The sequence below is a fragment of the Larimichthys crocea genome, chromosome XIV (genome assembly GCF_000972845.2).
Source record: "Larimichthys crocea isolate SSNF chromosome XIV, L_crocea_2.0, whole genome shotgun sequence".
NCBI classification, from domain to species: domain Eukaryota; kingdom Metazoa; phylum Chordata; class Actinopteri; family Sciaenidae; genus Larimichthys; species Larimichthys crocea.
Genome location: NC_040024.1, coordinates 4,275,215 through 4,297,396, shown reverse-complemented (window position 1 = coordinate 4,297,396; position 22,182 = coordinate 4,275,215). Strand labels below are relative to the sequence as shown.

Here is a 22,182-nt window from a genome sequence, read left to right as displayed (position 1 = left end):
TGTCTTTTATATCTACAGAGAGAGAGGGTCCTCTTACATGGAGTCTGCCATTTTTCTACAGTAGCCCAGAACAGACAAATAAATACTTTGGTTACTTTGGATACCCTTTTGCTCTTTTAACAAATTTTGCAGTTTTTCCTACATGCCTGAGGGTGAGACTTCCCTGCGACATTCCACTAAATCCTACACACTGGACCTTTAAAAGTTTGTGAAGCAGGTATAACAAGTTGTGGTGGTGCTGTACAAACATTACAAACATTACTCATGTAACGGCAGTGGTGTTAGCAATACGTGTACTACAAACACTCATTAACATGTAGGCAGAGCTGTAAAGTTTCCTGCTTCATCATATACAGTTGTCCAGTTTAATCTGCAACAAGGCTATGGAAGTATTTCTGTGCCTGAGTTTGAATATGAATTTCTAATACAGAATTTTTTCAGCATCAAAATTCAGACTTTAAAAACAAGCTGAAAATGTAGATATTACTGAACAATATCTACACTACAAGGCAACATGTTTTATAAACTGATCATGATTTATGTTCTTTAAACATGTGAACATCACTTATATACAATGTTGTTCATACTGTCCTATCTACCAACCTCATGTACAAAACAACCTGCTACATAAACCACATTTTTTAAGCATCCTTTGCATTCTGCACTATTGCAATATCTTATTATTCTGTCTACAAATATTACTGATTATATATCTCTACATAGTAGTTTAATGTTTGTTTGTCTTGTCGCTGTAGCGCCCTTTGTTTCTAGCTGTATTTGTGTCTATATCCGCAGTCAAATTCCTTGCATGTGTATCGTGCATCTGACTGATAAAAGTGCAAAGCAGCAATTTGAAGTAACTGAATACTGCTTACGGAGGTACTCTTCACCACTGGTCCCTCAATTTGACAATTCGTGAATCTGGGAATGATTTTTGGTGCTTTCGTGCAAGTAAAAAGTTAGAAAATGTTCATAAAATTGTACAACTTCATTACGGCAACTAAAATGCAGATATCCACCTCTGTCTACCTCAGTCTCTTGATATCTGATCAGATGTGATCTCTTGTTTTTAAATCTACCTACCTTAAAAAAACATTATTTCTGAGATTCCTCCAAGTACCACTACAGGATGGTTGTGTACTCGTACGTGTGCTCCATTCGTGACTACTTTCAAACCCCCTCTTGAAATAATAAGTCTGCACAGTATGTAAGTATCAAATTTATTCTCAAATACACAAACAAAAGGTGGCGATATGAAATCAAACAATGTGACACTGTCAATGTCATTCTTTTTGAAAATGTTGAATCTTCATTTAGCACCTTAATAGTTCGGTTATACATGATTTTAATATAGTCACTCATACAAAAAATGAAATGGGTGAATAATGCAAGTCAGTAACATAAAAATAAGCATGGGGAGCTGGGCGTTTGGATCACAGTTACTTAAAGATATACACTGTATGTAATCAGAAAGTACCGCTTTCAGCGTTTTTGTCTTTTCACCTATTAGTACCGTTAAAGCCTCTACAGTCCCACACCGAGAACTCCTCACAATAAGAGTTTTTTTTCTGACGACTAGGCCTAGACAGTGATTACTAAACACAAGTTCACCTGACATTTTTTTGGACCTATTTTCTTTTCACATTAGAGCTTGCTTGTTCTGTATTGTTGCATTTACATAAAAAGGAGTAGTAGATATATACAGATACGTTCATTGTCAAACAATGCTGGAACAAGGAGTTTTTTTTTTTTATGTACCTGGAGTGTGAAAATGTCTCTAAAAAAAATAAAAATAAAAAAAGTGTAAGGCACTCGATATACTCCTGTGCTGCCAACGAATCTGGCATGATCATCCAGATATTTATACAGGATTGTATCCTTTCAAGTACACAGTGTACCTGGCACCCTCTAGTGTTAAACTGTGGTCTGTGCGCTTCCTGGATGGACAGCTCTGACAGTAGCTGGTTTGGGAAGGTGCCTCCCTTCCTAAAATCTGACATTTCCGTTATGTGGATTGTAGAAATCAGAGTGCCGGGCAGCTCTGATAGGTTTAAGTACTGCACTGAGAGTTCACTACCGACTACAAAGTAGGAAAAACTGATGAGAGAAACTTTGCAGACATACAGTCAGACCATATCCACATTAACTGTGTTTTAATTTGTCTTATTCTTTTGTCAATGTTAAACCCTGTTATCACCAAATTTGCAACAAGAGCCCTGAATTCGATAGGCCCCTTGTGAGCTCCAAAAGCTACCACCAGATCCTCGTCAAAACAAGTGGGAACCGTACACTAACTTCACATGAATGGTCACTCAACACCCAGACAGAAAAACTACATGACATCCACAAAGAACTCGCTGGGGTTCCCCATGGCCAGGTGGAATGACTGCCGCGACGCAGTCAGCTCTGGGGGTACGGAGCCCAAGTCGCGGGTGGGTGGAGCACCAGGAGGTCCCCCTGGAGTGGAAGAGGGCGGTGGGGGTAGAGCCGGGTGCATGGGGCCTGTGGGCATCTGCTGCGTGTGAGGAAGAGCGTGAGCGGCCGCCATGGCCGGGTGCGCGTGCTGGGGTACCATCATCACCATCATGGGGTTGTAAGGCAGGATACCCGGCGGGTAGGGAGACATGTGGGGCGGTTGGGCAATGCGGTGATGATGTGAGCGTTGGGAGGAGGCGTGGCTGTGCTCGCTGGGGGCGGCTGAACCGTGGCCGCGCCTCAGGCTGCTTCGAGTGGAGTATTCGGATTCGCTGCCGCTGCCGGAGCGTGAGTCGGCCCCGCCGCCTTCTCCGACGCCGCCGGAGGGGGATTTCTCTCCTCCACCCACGGTGCTGCCGGGTCCTTTAGTGCTGCGACGTCGTTCGCCCTCGCTTCTCGTCGATCCGCTGCTCCGGCTCCCTGAAGGCAGAAACGAGATGATGTTAGACATTAACAGAAACCCACAACTTGTACGCTGCTAAGACAAACAAACCATCTTCAGCTGCAGTTTGTGAAAGCAAAACTTTTGGCAGTTGACTTTCAGATGTTGGAGCAATTTAGTATATTAGAGAGCCAAAGTGAAACCTCATCTACTGTCTTCTGTTCAGCAAGAAAACCTCATTAAAAAATCATCATGTAGCTTTTTTTCTACGTCTCGATGAGTTCAGCAGTTATTAGAAAAACAACCTAGTATCACTGTTTAAATTTCCCATGAGCCCCAAACTTTCACAGGTTAACAACAGTCCATGTGTGAGTGAGGGGGCACTGTTAGCTCAAACATGTCTGTAATGACAGAACGACAGAGAAGGGCGAAGTCTGTCATTATCAGACAGCGGAGATTAAAGAGGAGCAGAGTGTTTTTAAAGGACTGCTGTGCTTGTAAATTTTCATGGAACATGTAATCACTGAACAAAGAAAATAATAATTTCATTTGTAATGTTAAGTTTCATCCTTGATTTCGAGTGTTGTCACTATGAAAGAAAGAAAATAAGACCTACTACTACTACTACTGCATTAAATGACGTAAACTGTGACTACAGAAGTGAAAATTTCAGATATCAATCCAAAAACAGATAATATAATATAATATAATATAATATAATATAATATAATATAATATAATATAATATATAAAAAGCAACAGCACGGTCTTTCGGTGATGTTCGAACATCTGATCGGGTGTCTGTTCTCACCTTCGCTGTGCTGACTGCCGGTGCTGCCGGGGGCGTAGCTGTAGCTGGTGAGCTCGTGGTACGGAGGTGGCTGGCTGGAGAAGGCATGTGTGGGGTAGGGCTGATAGGGGAAGGTGTGCATCATGGGCCACGGGGAGGCCCCGGGGAGAGGCAGGGGAGCCAAGGTGTCCTGGTCTGAGGCCCCGCTAGAGCCGTCATTGTCGTTCAGGGACAGGTTGGCCATGTCTGGGTGGGAGATAAGAGGCAGGAGATGAACAATTGTTTGCAGGATAAAGGCTGAAAAAACGGAATGAATGACGCTCTGTCTGCAGATACAAAATGTTCCTTAAAGATCTACATCAGACTTCGTCTTTCTTTGTGGACAGTTGTGTGCTTGTTATCGAGCGCTTTCTGCAGACTCTAAGTTTAAGGATGGCAGGACATTAAAGAAAAAACCCTTCCATAAATAAAATGTCACATGTTTGACCCACCAGTGTGTCCACAAAAAGGAATGTGTGCAAATGTGATTAAGCTCAACATTCATGCAGACTGATCCGAATCGGTCTTTGATGTCGATGTTGTTTTTCCAGTTACTCACAGTTCTCGCAGTCGCTTAAATCTCCGAAGACGTAGTAACACTGTTCGGAGAAGGTGATCTTGTTGACGGTGTGTCGGATGAAGCCGGCCTTCAGCAGGTTGCTGGCGTACTTTCTGGCTTCGCGGCGGTCCTGGAATCCCTCGATGTGGTGGAAGAGCCACTCCACTACGTCTGAGCCTGTGGGTGGAATGCGTGGACACGTAAGACGAGACAGAGGTTAATCGACCCCGAAGGAATTTTTGTGACGAAGACGCTCAGCATACATCGTAAAAAATAAATGTTTAGTATGGGCACAAAGTATAATAAACAAATATACACACACACATACAAACACACACAAGTGATTGAGTTTAAAAACGTGTCTTGAAGATTAACACAAACTGCAGAGATCAACAAATATTTCACATTGGAGACGTCTCAGTGCAAATCAGAGTTAAGTGTAAAAATCTGGGATCACAAGAAAAATTTGGAACACGACTTGATGAAGAAAGCTGCACTTTAAGTAGCTCAAAGCGGGCTTGTTATTCCTGCGCTGCGAGTGTCTGTTTAGTGCATCATTCCCGGAACAAAATACTTTAATTATGTTGTGACAATAAAGCGTCAGAGTGAAGGGATTTAGCGGCATTACCGTCCTTAAGCCACTACAAACTACAACCTCAAAAATAGCTATTAATGTGAATTAACGCCTCCCTCTGACGTACTCAAAGCAACGTGGTATTAACTGTCATTTCGGCCTGATGAGCTGCAAAAGTTTTACTATATTATGATGAAACGCTGAAACCGAAACTACATTTTCATTTCAGAAAGCACAAAATGGACAAACATGTAGTTTACACAATTACTCCTTGTGATTCAGCTGCAGGTGATTCCAATTTAACAGATGTTTCCAATGAAAACAAGCACTCAAGTTTGTACTTAAGGGGTTTTTTTTCCCTCCCACAAGTCACACGGTTTTAATTCTGAGAACATTATGCCTGCCCTGTAAAGTCCTCTGAGGCACAGAAAGTTCATGAAACTTAGTGTACTCTCTAACTTTGGTCTTGTAGTCTTACCGAGGAAAGCGTTGGGGATGGTGATTTTAAGCCACATGCGGTCCCTGACCTCCAGACCCGACTCCGGTGAGGCCATGGCTTTGGCAACCGATGCCATGTCAGAGTGCAGTGATAAGTTGAAGTCGTCAAAACCTGGGAGGAAGACAGAAAGGGCATTTAAGGAGAGCCCGAAGAGGAAGGAAGTGCAGACATTTGAGGATAAACACACGAGTGGCTGAGAGATGAAATTCAAACTGGGTCAAAACTGGAAGGAGTGTAACGCTGTGGAGGAGATCAAAGGCAGGAAAGGCGCAGACATCATTTATCACACCACACAGCGACAGAGACGCAGGCAGAAAGACAGATGTGAAAGATGATTCCTTCGCCAGTGTGGTTATGAGAGACAGAGAGACTGTGACAGGAAAAAGATACTTTACAATGATGAGCAAGAGAGAGAAGATGGAGGCTCTTACGTTCGGTCTCGGTGACGGAGGAGGAGGAGGTGATGGTGCTGAGGGAGGAGCTGCCTGGGAAGGGAGGGTAGGCCCCTGTCATAGCCACAGAGTGGCTCACCCATGCTGCCGGGTCAATGGGTCGGATCGGTTCATCTGCACAGGTGGAGAAGAGATTAGGAAACCGATACTGCGCCCCATCCGAAGTCGGTGTTTCATCGACAAGGGTGTAAAGATGAGAGAAGCTGTACTTACTGCGAGGCAGAGTGAAGTAGCCCTGAGGAGAAGGGTCCCAGCACTTAGCCACTGTGAGGATGATGGGCCTGACAAACACCAAACCAATAAGAAATCGTCATAATCAGCCACTTGTGTGCGGAGAAAACTTGAAACGATCTAAAATGAGACGACAGAAACTCACCCTGGCTTGTGTACGATTTCCCTCAGTACCCGCACTGCGTCGTCGTTACTCATATTCTCAAAGTTGATGTCGTTCACCTGCGAAAAAAGATTTGAAACACAGAAAAGATCAGAAAAATAATAGACAACAACGCTGCTTTACTGTCTCGTGAAATATCTCAAGGTTTCAGAGTGTTAGTCGAACAAAAACGTCAATCTTCGGTCATAAACGAGAAAATAATGGTTCATAGCTGTCGTACACATTAGAAGCGAGTTTATTTGTTGCATTTAAAAAGAAGAAATGACATCTAACCCAATGTTCATTAGCTTTTAATGAAAGAAACTATTGTAAACACAAACAGATGTGTTCATATCGCAGCACGACAAAAGGATTTAATTACAACTGGAGCTGTTCCTCAGCTGCAAGAGAACAAAGTGTTTCTTCAGAAGAACGTTCATCTTAACGGCGATTTAAAATATAAATAAAAAACACTCTTTAGTTTCTGATTCAGTCGTTATTCTTACTCACCTGCAGCAGCATGTCACCGGGTTCGATGCGTCCGTCTGCAGCCACGGCTCCTCCCTTCATGATGGAGCCGATGTAAATGCCTCCGTCCCCTCTTTCGTTGCTCTGGCCGACAATACTGATGCCCAGGAAGTTGTACTTCTCTGTGTCGTTGAGAGATCAGAATAATGTCAACACTACCGCACACATTTGTACATTCCAAGAAAAAACACTGAAGTTCAAAGCTGAGAAGTTCACGGACCCATGTTGAGAGTGACGGTGATGATGTTCAAGGACATCGTGGAGTCTGTCACGCTGCTGAAGGATGAGGCCTAAAAGTTGAAAACAAACAAACCTAACATGAGATTTGCTTACAAAAACACACTTCCTCCACATCACAAAAATATCTCAACAGCACGTACCCTCTCCAAGCGCGGGGGGCGCTGTTTCCTGCGTCGGCGGTGGCGTTTAAGAAGCCTAGAGGCCGTGCTCTGCTCTGTCGCACTGCTGAACCTGCGATTACGAGGGTCAATAAGAGGTGAGAGGTCAGAGGAGAAACACGCTGTCGCAAACCTTTAATAGGGTCGCTTCTGTGTCTGAAACCCACAAATACCCATCTGTGAAAAAGGCCATAATTCATCCTCGAAATTTTAAGAGTTAGAAAAATCAAAACAGACTGCAGACAAATTAAAATGTCAATTCCAATCCCCAATCAGAAGAAATAAGGAGAGAAAAAAGAAACAACGTTGCACAAAGTCTTTTAATAAGAAAGCTGGACGCAGTAAAAACAGCAGAGCTGGATCTAAAGCCGCTAACCAGCCTACAGCTGGAGTACATTTTGACTTGGGGTAGGGACGCATGAGACAAAGTATGGAGTGTAAATAACAGAAAACAAAAAGTTGAATTACTGTGACAGCAGAAACTGCTCTCAGCTGTTCACGTCATGTTGTATTTTTTAATTTGAAGACGAAACGTTACCACTACAAGCCAACTCTCCTCTTTCGTCAGTCTCTCACCTGCTCATGGTGTCGTCGTCCTCAGAGTCGCAGAAGCTGGTGGTTTCCAGCTCGCTGCTCATAACTGTGCTGGAGCTCTCATATCCTGCCAGGTGGCGCTCCAGTCGACTCTGGCCGTTCATACGAGGCCCTGGGACCACAGCGGAAGAAGCCCCCGGAAAGACAAGAGGAAAGATATTCACCCTTGAATTTTCATGTTTGCTCAAGTCCGCAGCAAAAACATTCCTCACTTCTCGACATTCTTTGATTATATCGCGACCTTTTCACTGTTTGGATGTTGGACAGGTGCCACATCTTGATGGCACATAGTCATAAAAAAAGAAAAAAAAGAGAGAAGTCATCTGCTTTTTCTCACCGTGCTGCTCCATGCTCTCTCTGTGCCGAGGTCTCTCTCTCCTGAAAGAAACTACAGACTCGGTTTCAGTCTGGTCGTCCAAGGTCTCCACGCTGCCTGTAGCATTGGGACTGTAAGAGAAGAAGCAGAGCTGGAATTAGAGCATGACGGATTTTTTAACATTTGATTTGACTGTTACATGAAAAATGTCACCGAAGAGATAAGCATGACTGTGTTTCCCCCTCAGATATGGCGTTCACAATAGTAACCTATAAACGTCTTATGACTTAAAAGAGTTCTCCACAGATTTAGCACTGCATTCCCATAAAATTGTCTGACTCACGATGGACAGTTTAGGGGATGAAATCAATGCTTTCTTTTGTTCCACACATTCCTCATTCTTTGGACGATGACTTCTCTTGAAAGGAACCAAATTATTTTACTCCTCGTCAACTTTTAAAAGCATTTAACAGCCACGACCTCAATCACGAGAGTTTCAGGAGTCACGGTGGTTATCTGACAGCTCAACAGCTTCAGAATAAAACTGTAAACTCTCATGAATACATTTAGACAACTGTGGCCTTCAGATAGGACCCGGCACTGCGACAAAAAACATTTTTTTATTCATTTGAGTGGGTCGCAGAGGTGTCCGCCAAAAACTGAAGCAACCTTGCGGCGGAGAAGTCGAGTCGGATCTAACTTTTAGAAATTAGACGCTTGGATCAGGCAAACCACTCCACAGTGAGCCTTAAAATGTGGCTGAAAACTGAGGCGGACCGAGGTGGATTGATGGACTAAACTCTGATACTCTACCTGTTGTGTTCTGGCTTTGTTTGTTTCATGAACCCGGCTTCTAAATCTGAGTCTGGCTCGCTGCAAAATAATGACACAAAGACGTTTCTTTTGGTTTGTGTCCGATATGTTGAGAAAGAGAGTGTGAGCAGTGACATAGACAGTGAATGTGAGTGAGGGAGCACCAGCCTCGATAAAGCTAAAAGGTTATTACCTGAGCAGCAGCCCACCCACACACCACCAGACAACCTGATCCTGTCTGAATGCAGCTTTAGTATTTTTTCCAACTGAATTCAAAGAACTTTATTCTGTAACTTACCACACACATACACACCTCAAGGAAAACACACAGGATAAAATGCTACAAAAAGCGTATTAAATCCCAGCTACACTTGTCACTTCAATACAGGTCTTGACACGATAAGATCTGATACGAGATCTCACATCACATTGTATCCAGAAACTTTTATCTCCCGCAGCCATACTTAAATCTTAACAGACGAGATCAGATGACAGGAGACCCGGGGGTCTGTCATGTATCAACACGGCATCATACGGCAACTGGAAAACATCAAGCTACTCGGTGTCAGGACAGGAAGCATCGCGTGGACTGTGTCAGTGGCCCGTCACCTGACGATTACTGCGCATCTGTTATAACTCAGCGATTTCATTGACGATGACAGTATTTAGTCGGTCGGTTTGTCTGTGGTATCTTTACTGCAGCTGTGTCATCCTCGGTGGTTCTGACTCAAACACATCCACTAAAAATATTAAATCATAATCTTTTGCTTGAATTAAGTCACAGAGCAGACTGACTGCAGCATCACCATGAGGACTCAGCCATCCACATAAGTGTAATACAAAGAGGAATATAAATAAAATAACCCAAAGTTTCTGTTGTGTCCATGTGCAGAAATTAGAGATACATCAATCAGTTGGCCAGTGACCAGAAGCAGCTGGTTTTCAGCTTGAATGGTGCCAACCAGTCTCGTATCAGATCGTTAGCTGGTTAAATTTAAACACATGCAGCACAGACAGTTGCCAACCACTATCACAGCCACAGACACGCTAAAAGCTGTCCTTTAGTCTAACCTGGAGCACCTTTTCATTCAGAGATTTGTTTGAGTGAGAGTGAGAGAAGGTTCCTGTAACCTGAAATATGTAAAAGTAATTTAAAAAGGACCAGTCTGTGGGATTTAGCGGCATCTAGCGGTGAAGTTGCACATTGCAGCCGACTGAATACAGTTCTGGCTTAACGCTCCTTTCCAAGCGTACATGAGTAACTAGACCCTGCCTACAGCTAATGTTTGGTTTGTCCATTCTGGGCTACTGTAGAAACCTCTCGGGTGATTATACACAAAACATATTTGTCAATATTCAAACAAAATCCGCCAATGAATCGCCCAAGATTTTACACAATGGACCTCTAATATTTATGTTTCATTATCAGGCTATAAATTAATTAGATTTGTAAAAGCTCTTATATTATACATCTATGATTTTTATTTATCGTTTTCGCTGCAGAGCGCAGACTGACGAGACGGAAAACCCGGCCGGGTAAGATCCGTGTAGCACATTTAGTTCTTCACACTTTGATTTGAACTGAACTATGTATTTACTTATTTAATGGTGTTGAGTTGAAGTTATTTGTGCTGTTCTTTTATTTTGTGCTGTTGATTTACCGTCAAGCAAAACACAGACTGAATTTTGACTGATGAACACGATACAGAAATTGTTGGAGGCTCGGATCTACCATTACAATATATCCTATACATCATCGTTATAGTCAGTACAGCAATCTGTAACTACAACCGCAACCATAACGCTGTTTCTTAATGACGTCAAACCTGGATTTCTTGTTACTTACCTGCCAACATAAAACCCAAAACTTAAGATCTGCAATAAGCTAATATCTGCAGATATATCCATCCAGCTCTAGCTGACAGCAAAGTCACTTTTATCATCGTCATGTGTTGACAATTTCAAAGCAGTAAGAAGGAAGTCAGAATCTACGGGACCACCAATCACATCCACAGCTGCATGTTGCGACAAGCAAAAGCCCCGGTGAGTTAAGACGGGGGCAGCCGACTCACGCGAGGAGACAGAGAAAGTCTTGTGGTTCACGATGAAAGCAAAGAGACTTTTCTTCATCAGACACTCAGTGAGCCTACAATTTGAATTACATTTAATTTTCCAGTGTGAGCGAGGGTGTTGATCCCGCTCCAAACGCAGCATGGAAAGGAATAACTAGCGTGGTTAATTCCCCGACCGGGCTGCAAATCACACATTCAGTGAAGTTCAAAAGAAACTGCTTTAATTTGAAACTGGATTAAAAAAAAACAAAAAAACATCGAGCCACCTTCCTGCTGCCACAGGAGACGGACAGGACGAGGTCCAAACATAAGAAGTGAATGAGAGAGCGCTGCAGTTGTAATGGGAGGTTTCACTGACGGCTGTGAACTCCGTTTGACCCCTAAACCAAACTTGAAGAGCTCCAGACAACATACTTCTCGAGGAGCTAAGGACGGTGGTAAGAAGCCATTAAAATTATAGACACTCAAGTTTGTTTTGGACACCACAGGCCGGATTCAAATCACAGTAATGGTTTCCTGATAATTTAGAAGGATAACATGGAAGCTAAAGGGTGAAGAAAAGAGTCTAAATAAACCGATTTGTTTGTGGTTTCACATGATTAAAAGCCGCAATGATCACTATTTCTACATTAACAATGGATCAAATGACAAGTGTTGGTTTGTACTGATGAATTATTACCGGACTCTGCGGTCACATTTAGTTTTTAGCCTCTTTCGGCTCATTGTTCTGGAAAACAAAACTAAAAGAAGAGTGAATATCATCTTTGAAACCACCAGACTGCATGAAATAAGACTCCAAACTAATGGTAATATCTGCTTAACAGTTTGATAACATGTTCATCATATAAACCAACAATTATTGCAGGTTTAACAATATTTTTAAAATAAAAACTAAGCCTGATAGATGGCAATGAGGAAAAACTGGCCAACCAACATTGTTGGGTTATACGGTTGGATATAAACACTTGTTTTATTTATTTTCTTTAGTTTTTTCTCTCAAAATGAATATTGTCATTCTGCCTGTGTGTGAATGTGTATATACATACACTTAGATCCTTTGTCTTCCCATTTACATCCTCACAGCTTCTTCATGTGAGAGCATTGCGTCATCTATATCACATAACAGGTTGGAGATTTGTTTTTTTTGTGGCCACGGTGCCAAAAAATCTTATAGAAAAAGTCAACAAAAAGTCGGACAAACCGGGGTTAATGAAACACTAATAGACAGAATATCATCAAGCTTATAAACACAACTGGATGTATTTAAACTCTGTATGTTCAATGTACGGGAAGCTTCTCCCAGAACTGGTCATGTTAACAACAAGGGCGGCCCCAGCTAAGATCAGGTTCGAATGAGCTGTAGTATTCTTGCTATTCTTGTTGTAACGCGATACTGGGAGTGTTTGAGATATTCAGGAAAAGATACAGTATCTACATTACAGCTACGGGACACAAGCACAAGTGTATTTTCAACGTGCAGCCTCGCAGAAGGTTTTTGGTCTTTGCGAGGACCCTCTTTGGGTAAATGTAGAGCACTGTCAAACAAATGTGTGTGTGTGCTTTGCTTACTGGAAGGAGGGCGGTCTGGAGTCCCCGATGCCCCCTGTCCTCTCTGCAGGTGGGGGTGGGAGGGGCGGAGGAGGAGGCGAAGGCTGGGTCGGCGTTTCCACAGGGGGGACGACTGCAACCGGAGGCTCTGCTGCTGGAGCGTCTGAAGATACCAACTGTTCACGTAAAAGAAAAGAGGAAGGTAAAAAGGTTAAAAAAAAAGGAAACAAAATATGTGGCGTGGAGAGAAACTGGCACGATACGAGCGGTAGAAATTGAGAGAGGGCAGCGAGAAGAGAGGGTGAGAAAACGAGAGGAATGAAAGGAGGAGGGAGGCGGGAGGGAAAACGGGTACGATGTCAATTACTTTGACACACAAACACTGTACTCTTTTCACATGGACGTCTCAGGGGCATACTGAAATGCTATCCTACACTTAACCCGTCTCTCTTCATTATACAACAAAAGTGCCCACACACACACACGGAGGTAACACACATCAACAATTAGGATGAATGCCACGCGGCGTCAGATTACCCGAACCATAAAAACATACACGGGAACGGGGAATGTGACTGAGAAATATGTGCGTATTTGGCTAAAATGTGAGAAGACGGGACGTTTTTTTGATGCTGGAGATGTTGAAAATTGAAAAATTTCAACAGCAGAGCACTTTATTCGACAGTTTTTGGAGCTTTAACCGAGCTCAGAAACAAGCTTTGCTTTACTCAATGGGCCGACCGACGCTCGGCCTCTTTACTGAGTCACTCCCTGCTCTTCCCTCCCCGCTAATGGCTATGAAACACTCGTCTTCTGGGATCCCTCCATCAGTCTTGGCCTGCAGATCACATATCAGTCCCTCTGGTCTCCGAGCTTTGTTCCCCCGCCTCCCCTCCCTTCTTTTAAAGCCTCCCCTCGTTTCTTATGCACTTAACAGATGCTTCGGCCTCAAACCTGCTTATCTGGGCCCCAGTCCTGACGTTTTGTCTCTATTCAAATGGAACCTGCAGGGTGCGGCGCAACAAGCCGGGACCTTCTACGGAGACAAAACGGAAAAGTATAAAAACCAGACCTGGCGAGTCGCTTGTACTGCAACCGGTAACAAGCTGTGCTGGCAAGCTTGAGCGTCGATTAATACAATGAGAGAAACATTTGCCGTCCCTGGGAGGAAAATGGCTCATTGTAATGTGCACATTTGCTCAGAGTTTGTCATATCTGCAGAGTTTATGGCTTAAATAGCAACACTGTCCTGACTGAAGTGTTTAAGGACTTGCTTTCTCTCACATCATGTATAAAAACTCAAAGATTGGCAGGATTTTCTTTTACTTCCCAGTTATTTGGCTCCTTTTTAGGACTCTTAACGTAATGGGAAATATCTGTGATGGGCAACTACAGTGATAAGATCGGCCATGAAAACACTGGAAGTTGTAATTTTTGTTTCTCACAAGCACGTTTAGTTTGGCTTATTTATTTATGTGTTCGTGTTACTTTGAACTAAACTGAATGTTTTTTTTCCCCGTGTTCAACTGAACTGCCCAGAAATCGGAGCTGTAATTGTTTGTGCTGTTGATTTACCGAAAAGAAAAATACGGACTGAACTTTGAGGATTTACCAGAATGGACTATTTTCTGTGTGTGTTGGACTTTGGACTGTGTTACGGTAGACTAATCTAAGTGTAAAATATCTGACTGACAAACCGCACACAAAAATTGTTAGGCTTGGAGGTAACTGGCACCCTGAAACATGCCGTACACAGCCAGCGGATAAATCTAACAGCCAAATACCACCGGGGCACGGATGCAATTCATTTCAAGCCTAATCTCGGCCGTTCTGGTCAATGTTTCAAACCCCACAAGGTGGATTCTCAGCATGGACACAAATCTGAAAAAGAAAAACCGGCTGTTCTATCTTCGACGGACGTCACGATCAGCCCGGAAGTCAGAAACTGCATTGAAATCAGCATATTTAGATATTTAGAAGCATATAAACCAGAAAAATCTGAGCAAGTTAATAAAGTCTGGCAGGATAAATGCTTATGAAAAGCTCCTGGTGGGGAGAGCAGACTAAAAACAGCGCTGCACCCTCGACGTGACGAAGTCCCAGTGGGTTTTTGGCTAAAATATGTTTATGTTATGACAGTATACTCTACTTGACCTTTTCCTTTGTAAACCATCTTGACACATTACAAATAAAAAGTGACAAAAACATCCAGAAACTAAGAAAAACGGACCAGGCAAACGATTTAACAGATACAACGAAGGTGAACAGTTTAACTGTCTGTCCTAACTACATGCTGTTGGCTGCAGAGACTCAAACTGTGCTGGAGCTCCAAGATTTCTTTTCTCACATCTCGTGAGTCTGTTTCCTCCTGTTTAACCTGGCTGCACAGTCAGTCTGGTTCCGGTTTCCTCGCTCTTTCCAACCAATACACTCCAGCACCAAATCCCGAACTAGAAAAGTGTCTATGATAGTTGCAACATGATATACAGTTACGTAAAGTCAATGACTCAAATCTTTCATTTTATGCTGCTCGTTTGACAAGATCAGTGGGAACTCAAGAGGTTTCTGAGAAACAGCCCCTGGCTGGTGATACTGGCTGACTTTTGAGATAAGTCTCAGCGGGAAAATGATTGAAATGAGGTCATTTATAGATTTAGAGCAATGGCCACCAGTAATGTCCGGATAGCTCCCACCCCCACTTTTATTACCAATATGCAACAGGTTTATTATTCCTTACCCATGACACCACTCTCCCGTTGAAACACGGCAACTTGGCACTGTCGTCGGAAATCTCTTCTTTCACCACCCTGAAAAAAGACAAAGAGACATGAGGTTCAGGAGGTATAAATTGGTCTCCATTCATAACATTATGGCATGGTATGTTGGTATCTGGTACAGCCGGGTGGAGGAATGACGGCCTGAACACGCCGCCCAGGTTTCAGAGTAGTCATAAAGAACAAAGATAAACCGAGGGGGGAGTTAAAGCGTTTACATCGCCCGACACATTACGTTAAATATATTAGGCTGTGACAACAACATGGCCCAACTAAATCACACGCCGGGCTTAATTCTGAAACGATCCCAAGATATGTTTTGACAAGCTGCTCTTGTTCGTTTGCCATATTCCTTTAACATGTGTCTCCATGTGTTTCGTGGATCAGTCTGCGGCTAGACTTTAGCTTACGTCACATCGGACACAACAGCTGTAAAACTGATTTCACCAGAAAGTCATGCTGAAGTGACATTAGGACGGTAGCTGCCAAGTAATATGTAGCTTATTTGATTTCAGGCTTTTTGTAGAGATGTCTTCATCAGCTTTTTTTGGCACCGAGTCCAAACTGATTTTTAAATATTGAATATCCAATACTTACCTAGTTGCGTAAATGTTATGTTAAGCGTGCGTCCAACACATTTACAATAACAGGTGTAGACACTCTGACGACCTACCAATTGAGTTCAAAACTATTACTCTTGTGTTATTGATGTAATGTGAATAAAAGTTTAACCAGGAGGTTATGAGTCTGATATTTGGAGCCAATGCCAAAAACTGCAGTTCACTCAAACGTCCATTTGAGGCTGGCTACAGAATTTTTATATAACTCACCTGTTCAAATTATATTAAGGCTTAAAAGTTATGCAGGATTAACTTTGTGGCCGCTTCCATTGACAGGTAGATGCCATTACAGATGCCTTGCTTGAGCACCCAGGCTTTCATCTGGCCGACAGCCAAAACTACCACACTCTGAGCTCTTTGGAAACCTGTGGGTAACGTCACGGACACGCAGTCCTTTCTTTATACCATCATTGTTCTACCTGCACAAAACATCTTTGGCTGAGTACCCAACACCGGCTGAAGAAAGCGCTTTAACCAGAAAACAACCGCTAGTGACAGCTGATACGACCTGCCGCTGACAACGCTTGTCATTTTAAGCACCAGCCAAAATTCAGAAGCTGCTACCTGGTTTCGTTGACTGCTAATGAGAAACAGAGAACATTTGTTCGCATCCATGTGTCAGTCAATAAATATATTCATACACTTCTTTTAGTAGCATGTGAGCAAAAAGCTGCACTGGTAAAGAAGACGCTATCAGGTTGGCAGCAGAGTAAAGAAAGGATCTACCGAACCATTACCATACGCCCTGACACCAGTCCTAAGGATTGACGTCGTAAGAAAGCATGGAAGTGAATCCACAGACAATCCTCATACACCACAGCATGTGTCATTTTATATCACCGTGTTGATATGCACCATCATTTTGGACATCGGACCAGTTTATATGGTCTCATAGTGGGATGTCACCAACACGTGTATCGTGTTCCAAGTGGCGACCTCCACTGAATTTATTTTTAACTCACTCATTCAAACTTTATTGAGGCTTAAAGTTATGCAGAATTAACTTTGACAGGTATGTGCCGTTACATGTAGCTTGTTTGAGCAACCAGTCCTTCATTTAGCCGGCCTCAGGTCCGCTGATTATCCCCGTCTTTGCCGATTTTTGGTGGCTCTTCATAAACCTGGGATTGACGTCACGCTTACGCCGTCCATTCTTTATACTGTCAGTTGTGTTTCCATTTTTTTTCTTAATTTTTTTAGCTTCAAAGTATTTAATCCATCGTGCCTTCAATTTCCCTCTGTGAAGTTAATTCAGTTCATCTTATTTCAATGTGGCTTTGTAGTGCTGTAAGTGATTTAACCGACCATAAGAAGCAACCAGTTGTTCATTCAGCTTCAATTTTTATCATCCAAAAATAATCTACTTGTAGTGAAAGTCTAATTATATCACTTGTATTACACTCTGCTCTAATATTATTATAAAACACCCGAGCCGTGAAGCTATGAATTAGCACAGCTGATATCAAAGAAAAGAGCAGAAAAGAGAGAAAAGAGTCTTTACTGCAAATCACACAAGCTGGCCGACTAAAGATGCATGAAAATCCAATACACACAACAACAATAACCTCTAAGTTAAGAGCCCAGTGTCCACAGGACCAAAGCTGCTTAAAGGCGACACATCCGTCTGGTGAGTCTTCCCTCACGTTTGTCAGAAAGACAAACATTCCCCCCCCCAGCAGCCTCCCACTACGTCATTACAGTAGTTTACCGGGACAGGCACAAGTGCCACACAGAGGACACATGACTGCTTCAAAAGAGGTTTTTCCAGCTCCATCCAGCCAGTGTGCCTCCTCTCGTGTGTGAGACTTGGTCAGGCTCCACTGGGCTTTCGTAAGCAGCTGTTTGAGGGCTGGTTTTGTGGCCGAGCGTCGTGCATACGGCCAGATTGTTGTGGGCACTGGTGTGGGTGTGGGGAGGAAATGTTGCAGGAAGAGTGAAGCTTTGGAAAGGGCCGTGCATGTGGCCGACTCTGTGTTAGTTAACAAATGAACTTTTTCCTCGGTCGGATTTATTTGCCGTCCGCCCGGGCCACACGCTGCGAGAAACAGATGCGGCATTCTTCTCGAGAGAGTAATTGTCTTCATTCCTCGGGCCCTCCAAACAAACAAGTGACCACAGTGGAGAGTTATTTCACGCACACTCTAAAATGTCTGAATAATGCACAAACAAGTCTAAAATATGCAGGGTCCTGTTGGGTTTAACACAACCTGAAGTTTTTCACCCCGTGCTTCCCTTTTTTCCAGCCCCCTTTGCTACCATTAAATTCCTCAAATCCAACACAGCATCTCCTCTCCAGAGCACAATCTTACTCATACAGCTCACCAGCAGATGCACACAGAAGAATATCTAATAACTTTGTGCAAACACATCTCTTTTTTTTCCTCTCTCTCTCTCTCCTCTTTATTCTTGCCGCGGACACCCCAGACAACCCAGCAAATGGCCTCCGTCCAGCCCCAGGTTTCCAGCACCGGCCCTGGCCTGTTCCAGCTCCGTGGATCTCCCCCACTGCCACACACACAGCTCTGGCCGACAGCTGGCCTCGTACCAGGGCAAATGAAAACACACACTATTACACACTCCTCTCCTGGGTTGGAGAGAGAGAGAGAGAAAGAGGGGGGGAGACGTCCCTGCTTTGATTGGACAGCTGACTCAGAGCTATGTTTGAAATTTTTTCATCTGAACTCAGTTGGAGATATTCAAATGAGAGAGTGTGAAGCCAGGCTGCGCAATTTAAAAGTTAAGAACTGGGTCTTTTTTCTGCCACACTCTCTTTGGAAGACTTTCCTCGCCAGGCTGAGACTTGGCGTAGACGGCTCTTTGGAGATGTGGAAAAACATTGTCCAGTTAGACGGGGACAAGCTCCAAAAGCTTGGAAATGGTGATTGTGGTAAGATTAGTCAGGTCGGAATAATTAAAGGAGACCATGAGTGTTCTCACTGTTGCGGGTTTATTAGGTACACCTCGCTAAACGTAACGCAGCCCAGGGTCGAGTCATCTGTTGGGAAGACACCAGGTCCGCTCACGTTCTGTCAGTCAAATCAGCGTACTTTAGTTTTTTGTCAGACTTCTCAAAATTACCACAGATCTAACTGTGAAGTGTGTCGGCTTTTGAAACCAACCTACAATGATGCCGTCCACTGTGATTGGCTCCTGGTTGCTGACGCCGCTGTTCGCATCCCGACGTTCAGACATGTTCAGTGACGCGCTGAGATTTTAAAACCTCAGTGAGTGTTGAAAAAAAGAATATTGAAGACAGAGTAGCAGACTTTTAAATACTCAAAAATATGTTGACACAACTCATTGGACCATATTCATGTGGTCAGAATCATGTCAGTGTATTTTCTCATGGTCATATGGTCGACACGAGGTCAAAGGAACCAGCAGGCGAACCGTACTGAACCACCAAATCTGATTTGACAGACAAAAGTCATATTCAGAGCTAAACCCGACCTTCATGAAGGCTGAGATGTTCGGTTTGTGGCTGTATATTTCTACCCTCATTGATATAAATGTGGTAGACGATGGCTGTGCACTGAAACAATATTGGAATTAAACAACTTGTGGATTAATCGATGTGTCAAACAAAAGAAAATGTCACTTTTTTGATGGTTGAGTCATTGTAAGTCATTGTAAGTTTCTGTGTTTCGCATCATTTTAATCTAATTTACATTTTGAACTTCCGGTCGAACAAAACAAGAAATCCGAAGACGTCGCTTGGGCTCCTTTTCTCTCAGACCTAAACGATTACTCGAGGAAATGACGGGTAGATTCATCTGAAATGAAAATAATCGGATTATTTCTGTGCAAACACGCTCAACTTAATCCATTTACACAAGAATTCTGGTTTACCTAATGACACACGAGCTCCCGAGATGTCCCAAGAATTCTGGTTTACCTAATGACACACGAGCTCCCGAGATGTCCCCCGTTAGGGCTGCGGATGATTATTTTCATTATTTAGTCCGCTCTGGTGTTCCTGCAGCGCTTAACACGGTTTGACCGAGGGTGATTTGTAGCGATATAAAACGATGAAAAGCTTCTCGTTTTTTGGGGGGGGGTAATTGAACAAATGGTTTTAAATGATCAAAACACATTTTTGCGGCCTCGCTGACTGTTTGCTCAACTAATGAGTTCATTCTCGACTCGGCCGCCTGTGTTTTTAAAGAGCACTCACCACGGATTTTCTCTTTAGTTATTGATCTATTAATATTCAAATGATCTGCATCGGACGGGGTTATCTCTCGAGCCTGCCAGCTCTGTCGAAGGCTTTTGTCGCCCGACTTTGGATGGTGCCATCGTCCAAAAGAGGGGGAAAAAGAGGCTTTTTTTAAACACTCATCCAAAACTACAATGCATTTAACAGAAGCCCTAAAGGGTCTCGCTGGGTGAATAAACCACAAACATGCATTCCTCTGCAGGAAAATGCACAGCAGCCACACACACACACACAGAGAAAGGAGAAAAAAGAAAGATTAATTGATAGGAGGAGAGGAGACAGCTCTTTCTTAAAGGAGGAGGAAAGGAAGGAGGAAGCCAAGGAGGGAGAGAGGAGGGAGGGGGGTGAAATGAAATGAAAAGATGGCTGGCAGGCCAAAGTGTTAAAAGAGGGGAGACAAAACCCTGGCTTCAGTCCCGAAAGAAAGAAAAGGCGAGGATTTCACAAGATGATGGACTGAAGGAGGGGAGGAAAGGAGGAAAGGAAAGGAAAGGAAAGGAAAGGAAAGGAAAGGAAAGGAAAGGAGGGGAGGGGATGAGGATTAAGGGTAAAAAGAAAAAAGCAGCAGAGACATTGTAATGATGATGTCTCCTGAGCCTGCACACCTTTTAATATTCACACATCATCAGGACTTTCTTTGTTATTAAAGGTTGACCTTGGCTTCATTCAGGTTTTTATTTAACCCTGTACACCCCACAATGTGTGTGTGTGTGTGTGTGTGTGACGAACACACGACAGCCGGTCACAAGATAAAGCTTTGCATGCCCTCTTAAATAAATAAATAAATATATATTTAATCAAACCAGAAAATAAGCCACATTGTGAGGCTGCTTTGCAACTAGTACTGAAGTGAGAAATCAGTGCAGCTCACCCGAAGTCCTGGTCCATAGACTTGAAGAAGAACTTGTAGTTTGGCTTGTTCAGGACCTGTTTAAAATCCAGCAAAGTGATATTTTCGGCAGCAATAGGTATCTTCACCAAATACGGCGTCTCCTCTTCGTCGATGTGATAAATTATTTTGGTTTCCGCCATGTCTCCGGTTGCTTTAGCTCACACACACACAGTCACAGAGGCGAGGTAGCGTTAACTTTGTAGTGTTAGCTCCAGCTAGGCTAGCGGCAGAGGTGAAACGATGATGGCCACTCTGAGATTTTTCAGTCCGAGCCAGAGGACGCGGAAAGCGGCGTGAGGCTCCGAGGAAAGCTCGCTGTCCCCGACTGTTTCTTTATGTCCCGAGGAAAAAGTTTCACAAAAAAAAGTTAAAAAAAGAAAAACTCGCATTTCATTCCCCCCGTTTCACCGAAGGAAGGGGCGGAAAAGACGGACGGACACGCTACATTCACACGACCTAACTACCAACAACTTTTCCCCCAACAAAAACATTCAGGGGAGGGGGTCCGAAAACTTTTCACCACTTTCCTGCGAGCCAACGCGGCGTGTGACGTCATCACGTACCCCACCACCACCAACACCACCTCCACCACCACCACGTACGTACGTACGTACCTCCACCCCCCCCTCAACATTTTTATTATATTAGACATAATGAACAATGAACAGCTAGTTTTTATTCTGCTCTCTGACACTCTTCTAAAATATGCTTTATTTATTTATTATCATTATTATTAGTAGTAGTAGTATTGTTGTTTTTTATTGTTATTATTGTTATTGCTATTATTATTACTATTAGTAGTAGTAGTAGTATTGTTTTATTGTTATTATTATCATTATTATTATTATTATTATTAGTAGTAGTAGTAGTAGTAGTAGTAGTAGTAGCATTGTTTTATTGTTGTTATTATTATTATTATCATTATTATCATTATTATTAGGTAATACACATGTTAAAAGACTAAAGTTCCTCCTTTTGTAATATTCTTCATTAAAAATATAATTAAGTCCTGTTTTCCACCCAGATTTATGAAGATTTATTAGCGTATAATCACCTGAAAATAAGAATCATTATGTTTTTGTTACCATAGAATGAGCCTTTTTTTCTATTTTCAGATGCCATAGGTCCTCTTTCATGCAGTCCACCATGTTGAACAACCATGTTTCTACACCATCCCTCAACATTTTTTATTATACTAGAGACATAAAAAATCTGTTTGTAGGATGTTAGACATGAACAATAAACAGCTGATACGTCAGCTAATTTTT

At 42.9% G+C, this 22,182-nt stretch overlaps 1 protein-coding gene across 1 annotated transcript; it reads right to left on the bottom strand.

Annotated features, from left to right (window-relative positions):
• Nucleotides 1-1,203: 1,203 nt before the first annotated feature.
• dvl2 (dishevelled segment polarity protein 2) lies at nt 1,204-21,491 on the bottom strand. Its single transcript, XM_010754132.3, has 15 exons — nt 20,894-21,491; nt 15,150-15,219; nt 12,434-12,588; nt 8,001-8,110; nt 7,646-7,775; nt 7,052-7,142; nt 6,892-6,961; nt 6,654-6,793; nt 6,147-6,223; nt 5,984-6,051; nt 5,750-5,884; nt 5,298-5,429; nt 4,246-4,422; nt 3,669-3,893; nt 1,204-2,895 (listed from the first exon to the last, which is right to left on the bottom strand). The coding sequence occupies exons 1-15, from the start codon at nt 21,052-21,054 to the stop codon at nt 2,333-2,335; spliced, it is 2,304 nt and encodes a 767-aa protein (XP_010752434.3). The 5' UTR covers nt 21,055-21,491; the 3' UTR covers nt 1,204-2,332.
• Nucleotides 21,492-22,182: the final 691 nt, after the last annotated feature.

Excerpts from the sequence above, each read along its gene's own strand:
- dvl2 (XM_010754132.3), bottom strand. The coding sequence starts at position 21,054 with ATGGCGGAAACCAAAATAATTTATCACATCGACGAAGAGGAGACGCCG. Across the intron at positions 7,143-7,645 it reads GACGACGACACCATGAGCAG|GTTCAGCAGTGCGACAGAGC; the intron begins GTGAGAGACTGA and ends TCGTAATCGCAG. Across the intron at positions 2,896-3,668 it reads CGGCAGTCAGCACAGCGAAG|GGAGCCGGAGCAGCGGATCG; the intron begins GTGAGAACAGAC and ends TTCTGCCTTCAG.